This window comes from Ostrea edulis, chromosome 8, assembly GCF_947568905.1.
Source record: "Ostrea edulis chromosome 8, xbOstEdul1.1, whole genome shotgun sequence".
Taxonomy (NCBI): Eukaryota; Metazoa; Mollusca; class Bivalvia; order Ostreida; family Ostreidae; genus Ostrea; species Ostrea edulis.
Window position 1 is genome coordinate 58,447,621 of NC_079171.1, and position 9,767 is coordinate 58,457,387.

The 9,767-nt window shown below is 37.5% G+C and overlaps 1 protein-coding gene across 3 annotated transcripts; it reads right to left on the bottom strand.

Moving 5' to 3' along the window:
- Positions 1-753: 753 nt before the first annotated feature.
- On the bottom strand, positions 754-6,000 carry LOC125660818 (uncharacterized). 3 transcript variants are annotated; one of them, XM_056146893.1, is made up of 3 exons: positions 5,310-6,000; positions 2,933-3,038; positions 754-2,173 (listed from the first exon to the last, which is right to left on the bottom strand). In XM_056146893.1, exon 3 carries the CDS (start codon positions 2,145-2,147, stop codon positions 1,047-1,049), a length of 1,101 nt encoding a protein of 366 aa, XP_056002868.1. In that variant the 5' UTR covers positions 2,148-2,173; positions 2,933-3,038; positions 5,310-6,000; the 3' UTR covers positions 754-1,046. The 3 variants fall into 3 exon arrangements, with proteins under 3 accessions (XP_056002868.1, XP_056002867.1, XP_056002869.1); XM_056146892.1 differs by lacking the exon at positions 2,933-3,038; XM_056146894.1 differs by lacking the exons at positions 2,933-3,038; positions 5,310-6,000 and adding an exon at positions 2,755-2,821.
- Between the last annotated feature and the right edge of the window lie 3,767 nt (positions 6,001-9,767).

Consider the following 9,767-nt stretch of genomic DNA (forward strand, 5'->3'; position numbering starts at 1 on the left):
ATATTTGTTTGAATGAAACGATAAATAATGATTCTATGGTGATTATGTTTACTGGGGCTATAAATAGAAGTATACAATACGCGGAAGTATTGCGTGCTGGCGTTTAGTTATTTAGTACGAGCTGTCAACAAATGTAGGCCTACTTATCGTTAGGAAATGCTGGAAGGAAATGTAGGTAATATCTCGTTTGTTTTTAAGCTCTTTCCGAGATTTGGGGGGCAGATAACTTTGTGGTCTGTCCTTCTGTCTGTCGGCAAAAATTTTTTAATCCTTAGTGTTATACATTGTAGGAAGTAGACCTTCTTTTGTAAAACTTTAATATCGTGATAACTTTTGAACGCTTAGTGATAGGGCCTTGATATTCTACGTGTATCTTCCTTGCAACAAGACCTTTCTTGTGGTGCCAGGTTTACTTTGCTGTCATACGGGGGCATCAGTGTTACACACACACAAATATTCATCAGTGTTACACACACACAAATATTCATCAGTGTTACACACACACAAATATTCATACGGGGGCATCAGTGTTACACACACACAAATATTCATAGCGAAGCTTCCAAGATGTAAAAAAAAAAAAAAACCAACAAATTTTGAAAAGAAAATTGACAAATTTCAAAAATAGTCTCCATCTGTTTTTTGGTGTTTTTTTTTCAGTCTCGTATACGTAGCTGATTGGCTATTACTTTTGACATGCATTCCTAACCTTCCGTTCAACCAATCGGACGATTCAGTGGTTTCAAATACCACAAGATATATTGTTATCAAATTTATCAGAAATTTAATGTAAACATTGAACAAACACAACAAAAACAAAAATTAAACTGACTAGATACAAACAATCTCAGTAGCTGTTGCCAATCTAATTAAAATCAGATCCTAAGATACGCTCACAATCGCTAATTCTTACGCAGAGTATACGGCGCGGATCTAAGAAGTCTGATTTTAATTAGATTGTAGCTGTTGCACATGATGATTAATGGATTCCATTGACGGAGTTGTCTCAACAGTAGATTTTTTCCGTTATGGTTTGATTACTGACGCTAGTTACAATCCGTGTTCTCATGGCAACAAGAAAGCGTCGGATTGTAACTATGGTGCACATTCTTAGGATTAAAAGTTATCTCCCTTCGCTTTGTCGAAACACATGACGTCATGTCGTTCGGAACCAATGTATATTTTTTTTCCGTTTCGTTCCACACGTGTAAAGGTCCCCGGAAGCCGTATTTGTTCGGACGGCAGCTAAATCCAAATGGAGTGAAACAACCGAAATACTGGTACGAACCAGTCTGCATGTTTATTATACGAATGCCCGGCTGTTTAAGAATATCGTAAAGCCGCCATTTTTGATCGACTCGCATTCCAAAATTGTCCGTTTTCACTATTTTGGTTTTGAGTTCTCTGTCAAAATACTTGATGGAACATCTAGGGGTGTCCTCTATCACCGCTTGTAACAGCTCAGTTGGGTTAAACACAGACTCCTCTGATTTAAGATATTTCATCATACAGCGAACTGCATGATCCGCCACCCGGTTCACCTGAGTCTCGTCAGCAAGCATTGCAAGCTGATATTCATACGCGACAGAGAGCTCTGAGGACGCGGCTTGCAGTACACTGTCGTAATCTTCTTTCGGAATGTTGTCCAGTGGTCTAGTGATTCTCATTGCCTTCTTTCTGACAAACGAATTGTACATACCCCTAAGAAGCCTTCGGAAACTATAGTCTTCACCGAATCGAAATGAGTTCCGAATGATACGCCCTTTCGGATAATATTCACTGACGATCATTTCAGTAGCATCTTCGCAATCGTCTTCAATATCGTCACAGTGCGACTGCGCATTTACTCCTAAGTCGGACAAAATCTTCTGGTACTTCGCTTTCTTCCGGTTGAACGTATAAACCAGTCTCTCTCGAAAAACCTCGGTCACTTTTGCGACTTCCGCTTCACTAGGGTAACATCGAATCTTTTTTGTAGACAGAGATTCGGAAGGTTTTTCCTTTCTTATTTCTGTTTTTGATATTTCTTCCGCGGAGTCAGTTCTTTTCATTTGACTGACATCAATACGGTTTAACTCAATAATGTCTTCCTCACTTGAAATCAACTCGGATGTGTCGCTTCCGATGTTGACGCGATCTTCCACCATAATTTTTCTTTAGATTAATCTCAGATCTGAAAATAATTAAAATAATCATTTTACAAAAGAAATGCTCACTTCTGAAATGAGACTATCGATACGAGATTTTATACACTCCCCTGCAAGCCTAGTATTGACTTTTAATACCCTGATATCTGCAAAAAAATATATATTGTTAGAGATATAATGTTATGTTATGTTAAATAAATTCCTTGATATCTGCAATAATTTTGATATTATTAGAGATATGATATTATGTTGATGATGTAGTGCTATTTGGAAATTCAGATGGAATTATAGCATGTCTATGACTTAGAAGTCGGCGGATTGGAAGTCTTCATAATTTCATTTTTTAAAAGTACAATATGTAAATTTTTAAGGAGTATAATTACAGTTTCTTGGAACAGTGACGGTAAATAACAAAAACATTAAAATCGATAAAAAAAAAATTAAAAAGACAAACTTTATTTTAAAACACCAGAGACATACATATACCATGTCTCTGAAAAGACTGGAAAAAAAATAATTTAGAAAATAAAGAAAGGAGGAAAAAGAGGAAAAGAAAAAGAAAATACCCCCCCCCTCCCCAAAAAGGCTAAATATTATAAGTACTTACGATCCTATTGGTCCATATTATGTACCTGTGTTATAATGACAATTACATCAGTCCCGCCCGCTGTGAAGATTGCTGTGTGAAGACACTATTGTACATATATATCAGATATGATATCCTGTACACCCTGTTTAGCCTCCAGTTGAACTTAACTTCTCTACAATCTACACCTATGTATTACCTCATGTCGGATACCATGTTTCAAAGAGAAGGGCGGTTTCATGGAACCGCGCCCTGTACTTTTGAACCCGGGGTAGTCTAGAAATAGTTCACGCTTTACTGTCATTCTAAAAATAAATTCATTCAAGTCTACAAATAGATTGACTTATTTATCAATGAAACACATTTAATATTTGAGAGATTAGAGATTAATAACGTGTGCCAGATTATCAATATTTGAGGATTATAGATTAGGATTTTCAATTTTGCCGTGACAGATGCTAAAGGGTTAGCTTAGAACAACAATCCATGTAAATAACATCTTTCTATAACAGTTACTAGTGACTCAGATTGTTAACAATTCATGTAAATAACATCTTTCTATGACAGTTACTAGTGACTCAGATTGTTAACAATCCATGTAAATAACATCTTTCTATGACAGTTACAAGTGACTCAGATTGCTGTCGTGTGAGGATTTTACTACAGATCTTACTTCTACGTGCATAAACTAAAGAAAAAACAACACTCCTACTCCTAATGTCTGTGGAAACGAGGGGGTTATTTACATTCGGTCCCCCCCTCCCAGTATTCAAAATACCTTATACGAGACTGAAAACACCAAAAATTGACGGTAGTATCTTTAGCATCTATATCTAATTGATTAACCAATTTCGATTGATCTCTATTTTGTTAATTGGATAGATGGGGATAGTCCAAGACCGAATATAACACCCACCCCACCCCCACCCCCTCGTTTCCACAGAAATTACCAATTACCAACCCCATCCCAAAGCTATATAATTGTTAATATTATATTTCCTGAAATTTAATTTTGTTATCAACATTAATTATCATTTCTACATGAAATTCAGTTCTTGACAACATTATGTAATATTAAGAGACTCTCAACACTAACCCCCCCCCCCTTTCCCGCCGGTATCTTTTGCAGTTTTGTGATTTACAGGGTTATATTTCATAACAATGGTACACTATATCTAGTCATATTCTAATCTCTTTATCATTCTCTTCCCTCCACTCACAACCAATATACCATGTATTGTGTGAACAAAACGTTGTCGCCATATTTGTATGTATCTTATAATATTAAACAATGCGGTTTTTGTATTGCCCCTTGTGGGTCCATAATTGGTCAATAAAAATCATATAGACCTATTTAATAAGTCCTATGACATGTATAACACCGGGTTTCACTTGGCCGTAAGTGAGTCATCATTTCAATTTCTCACAGCATGATATTTAATTGAGAAACCCAAGTCTTATAAAAATTCTTTGTGAGATCAAAATTACAAGGAAGTCCAATTTCCATAATCTTTTCACTGAATTTGGCAGCCCCCCCCCCCATTTTTTTTTCTTTCCCAAAGACGCTATTATAAAGCAGATTGTGATACATTAATTGTAAAAAAAAATCTAACCTCAGAATGCCACAATGTCTTAAGTAACAAATTTGTGCCGTAAAAATGAGAAAATATCCACAACTTCAGCAGCACCACGTGACTGTTAATTTGACATTAATGTCACGTGGTATGCATGATCACGTTATTGTTCATTCAATAAAACATGTTAGTAGATTCGACCCGCTAGCCTAGATACTCAGCACTCCCGGGGGAGGGGGGGGGGGGAGGGGACGCGAGGGGGTGACAATGGATTGACTGAGATGGGTGACAATAAAAAAAAAAAAAAAACACCTGCCCGTGACTGGAAGTTATCGTGGAAATTACACAATGCATTTTTGGGGGTAAAATTTTTAAAAACATTAACCCCATTCATCACCAATAGATTATATAACAAACTGGAAATTATATGACATTGAATATACATGTGCTTTGTGGTTTTCTATTTGAAATCAGGTTCACCCCTTGAGTCTCATTAGGGGTTTGTCCTAGATCCACTACGAATTAAGCCCCTTCCCCTTTCCAGACCTCTTAGCCCCTTTTCATAAAATCCCCGCTCCGTTACCGACAATTGATCTACCGTGTAGTTTAAGTTATTATTCTATATCACTATTATTTACGCGGATTAATTCAATATAGGATTGGTATTTTTATCTGTCTAATCTAGTATCTATCATTTAAAAGAAAGAAAGAAAGAAAAACAACACAATATTGCGGGAGAGAGGGCATGGTCTGTTAGTTTAGAAGTCGGAAAACCGTGGATCCGCCCCTATCTCTGTGTTTTGTGTGCGGTCATTCAGAAACCGGCTGTGTCACTCCAGGACTTCCCGATTGATTTACGAAAATGAAACTAGAGGTCTCACAATTAAACTAATTTACAATTAAATATTCTGTTAAACAAACAACAAAATACAGAGAGAGAGAGAGAGAGAGAGAGAGAGAGAGAGAGAGAGAGAGAGAGAGAGAGAGAGAGAAAATACTTACTGTCTAATCAGTATTCGTATCACAACTGATATCGGCGTACTCGGAAAATCCCCATTTATATAAAAACTTGTTGAGTGGAACGTTCGATAAGGTTTTATGATAACACTGGATGAACACCCGTCAATAACAATACTGATCTATCCAAAGTTTAGACCGACATCCTCCGGAAGTTCACCGTCCTCCGGCCTTTCTCGGTCACTAGTTCCGTTCTCAGTCAGTAGTAGGTTGAGTCATTCGTCTGACAATGAATGAACAACAACATGCCCACAACACATGGTATCAATGTCTTCAATCAACATGCGCGGATCGCTGCTGAAGTTGTGGCTGTTTTCTCTGGTCGTCTTCTCAGGTCGTCTGCACTTTAAAATTCCTTTCTTTCAACCATCTGTGTCGGACATTTAACAGTAGGACGGCGTTCGTACTGCGGGAGTCGATATATTGATTTTGATTCTTTAAGACAGATGTAGTTGTTTTTATATATATTGTACAATGACCGCCTTGCCGAGCAATCGCCGGCTACTGACCGCAAATGTCGACCGCTTTTTTCGCTGCCTTGTGTTTTATATTGATTTAATGCGTGCATACGTGTTACGGGTTGCCCTGTGATGCAATATGCGAGACAAAAACTTTTTATCTACATGTATGTTGGTTATGAGCTTACTCGATTGTAATTCATATACCGTATCTAATGAGAGAGAGAGAGAGAGAGAGAGAGAGAGAGAGAGAGAGAGAGAGAGAGAGAGAGAGAGAGAGACAGCGATTGTGCGGCGCAAATGGTGTATCGGAATGAACGATGCTCGCCTAAAACTCCCTGTACAGGACGTCATGTAATTCATTTTAATAAAATATTCAAGTTCTCCGATTTTGTGGAAACTATCCCATGCTTCCTGAAAGATCCCCCCCCCCCCCCCCCTGCAAGTAATAAAAAAAATATCCTTAATATCCTTATATTCAACCTTTTCTTAATCTAGGGTATATACTTTTATGTCGAGTTGATATATTTAAGACATAAATTCCGTTCTTTTGAAAACACACGAGGACATGAACTGCGATGCTTTTCACCTGCATCCTTCACGAAGCCGTTATTACTAGAGTTTCATAAAAAAAAAAAAAAAAAAAGTATGTTGTCATTAAGCGTTGTTGTTCGTGCTCTCATGTATTTTCAAAAACGAAATTGAAATTTTATGATTATATTTATATTCTACTTTTCATTTCTGTTCGGAATTCCCAGCTGTTAAATAGTCACGCTAGATATATTAATTAAGATCCATGCACACACCGTTCACATTAATCAAGATCCATGCACACACCGCTCTCATTAATCAAAATCCATACACACACCGTTCACATTAATCAAGATCCATATACGCACCGCTCACATTAATCAAGATCCATACACGCACCGCTCACATTAATCAAGATCCATACACACACCGCTCACATTAATCAAGATCCATACACCCACCGCTCACATTAATCAAGATCCATACACACACCGTTCACATTAATCAAGATCCATACACGCACCGCTCACATTAATCAAGATCCATACACACACCGCTCATATTAATCAAGATCCATACACACACCGTTCACATTAATCAAGATCCATACACACACCGCTCACATTAATCAAGATCCATACACACACCGTTCACATTCCCGAGGAAATGGCTATCATTTCAATGGTTGAGATATCGAAAACAAAAACAATGAAAATGTAAATATTGAGAAAAACAATGCATTAAAACAACATAGATTAATTATTGACGAAACAGGGGTGATTTATAATATATGTTCACGTGTTCATCTGCACGTTCATAAACTGATCTAGGGCCCTGTAGAGGACCCGCTCTCGCTCTATGTCATGGGAATTGAATTATTCTCGCTACATAAGGACACTACTCTATAAGCGGCGGTCCCATCACAGGCGAGTCCGATTTCCTTCTAGTTTCAAAAACATTAGTATGCCCCCCCCTCCTTTTTTTCTTAATCAGAAACATGTTCAAAACTACGAAAATACCGGTAAATACATGTACTTCTAATTTTGTCATATCTCTGCAGCGTCAGAGAGATTCACTCACTAAAGGCTGTAAGACACCCCCCCCCCCGCCCCCTCTAGAGGCTGTAAGACACCCCCCTCCCCGACTTTACTGCACCCACTTTTGAAAATTCTGGAACCGCCACTGCTTTCTTCAAACTAAGAATCCTCCATTTGTTTTTCTTTCAATTGAACAGCTCAAAAGGATTAGGCGCAAGTTCATAAACTCAGATAGCACTCTCCTGTTACAATAATTCATAAAATCACCATACATTATGAGAAGTTTACAATTAATACAAAAAAATATAATGCATGGATATTGTTTGTTAGTGTACAAGGCAAAAGGTTTATATAAAAAAAAATTCTCAGAAAAACGGAACATTCATTTAGAAAAGATTGAATAGCCTGTAGAGAGAGAGAGAGAGAGAGAGAGAGAGAGAGAGAGAGAGAGAGAGAGAGAGAGAGAGAGAGAGAGAGAGAGATTGTGAGGTATAAATCTCAAGTTAAAGGCTAATATTTTTTGAAGTGCAAAATAGAATTGGATCTCGCTTTCCTTCAGTAGATGTAGGTGTATAAAGTGAATAACTCGTTGATTTCTCGGAAACTTCTGATAATAAAACGGTCATGTACATTTCATATTGGCTTGTAAAACTCAAAACATGGTTAAAACAAAGCCAGATTATACATTATTCCTGTTGTGGACCCGGAGTACGATCGCTGAGAGTACATAATTCTTTTTTATTTTAGTGTTTCAGTTTCTTTATTTCCGTGAATACCATGTACATATTCCAAAACGGTTTTTGAAATCTTTGACCCGCGAGTTCTTAGTGTCCGGCCCGGTTTTTAGGATCCAAACACCCGGCGTGTTGATCGGACAGAGAATATACGGAATCAGACGGCGACGTACAAAGTGTACCCTGAAATTCCTAAAACAGAAACCCGTGACATTCACAGAGTCCATACTAATTTACAACGCACGGAATACTGGACAAAAATTTAAAAAATAAATCAAGGCCATCTACAGAATACATTTCATGCAGAAACAAAGGAACGCACCTTTTAAACATTCTAACATCAATGCTAATTCAACTGCTGTTGAGTGTAGTAATCTTTAGGTTCACAAGCTGTTGCAAGAGTTATCTCTCTTTCAACGTAAACATTTTTATTCACAATCGGTGAATATTTTATTCTTAATGCATATTATACCTTATCCTCACCATCCCACACTTTAACACACACATACCGTTACCTCAAAATCACACACTTTAACGCAACTTCAACGGATATATACCGTTACCTCAAAATCACACACTCTAACACATAAATACCGTTACCTCAAAATCACACACTCTAACACATATATACATGTAGTTACCTCAAAATCACACACTCTAACACATATATACCGTTACCTCAAAATCACACACTCTAACACATATATACCGTTACCTCAAAATCACACACTCTAACACATGTATACCGTTACCTCAAAATCACACACTCTAACACATATATACCGTTGCCTCAAAATCACACACTCTAACACATAAATACCGTTACCTCAAAATCACACACTCTAACACATAAATACCGTTACCTCAAAATCACACACTCTAACACATATATACCGTTACCTCAAAATCACACACTCTAACACATATATACCGTTGCCTCAAAATCACGCACTTTAACGCAATTTCAATGCACATTAGCCTTCATTGTCCTTGACCGAGCTACCATTTCCATTTGATCCATTCGGCATCACTACAGACAGCCAGAGTCACATCCTGACAGCAGACTGTTTCAATCACCATATCCACATCCTAGATCAGGACGGACAGTTCCTCCGTTACATTCACTGTGATTTAGAGTTTCCATTAGGTTTATGTGTGGACATCAGAGACAACCTCTTTGTGGCTGAGTGTCACACTGCTAAAGTGAAGAAAATCCAATATCTATAAACACAGTGTTAATTACACATCTGGTACATCAAAATTGGTACCGTATAAGTTTTACATTATGACCCCTGGGTCGAGGCCTCTGCTGGTGGACTGTTAGTCCCCGAGGGTCTCTACAGCCCAGTAGCTAAGTACTTCGTTACTAGCTTGAAAATACGGATGTATATTTAATTGCTGTTATAAAATTTAGAAATTCATTTCAAAATTAAGGATTATCTCCCTCATGCATAGCTCTTATCCTTGGACAAATTTGGCTCCACTTGTTTGGCACGCTGTTTTTGGCTATATTTAGATCTAAAACTTCATAGTGTTTTCGGATTTCAAACATTTCGGTTGAGCATCACTGAAGAGACATTATTTGTCGAAAAGCGCATCTGGTGCATCAAAAATGGTACCGTATAAGTTTTACAGCTCTACAGTGTTAATTACACTTTGTATTGATTACATCTGCTTGTTAAT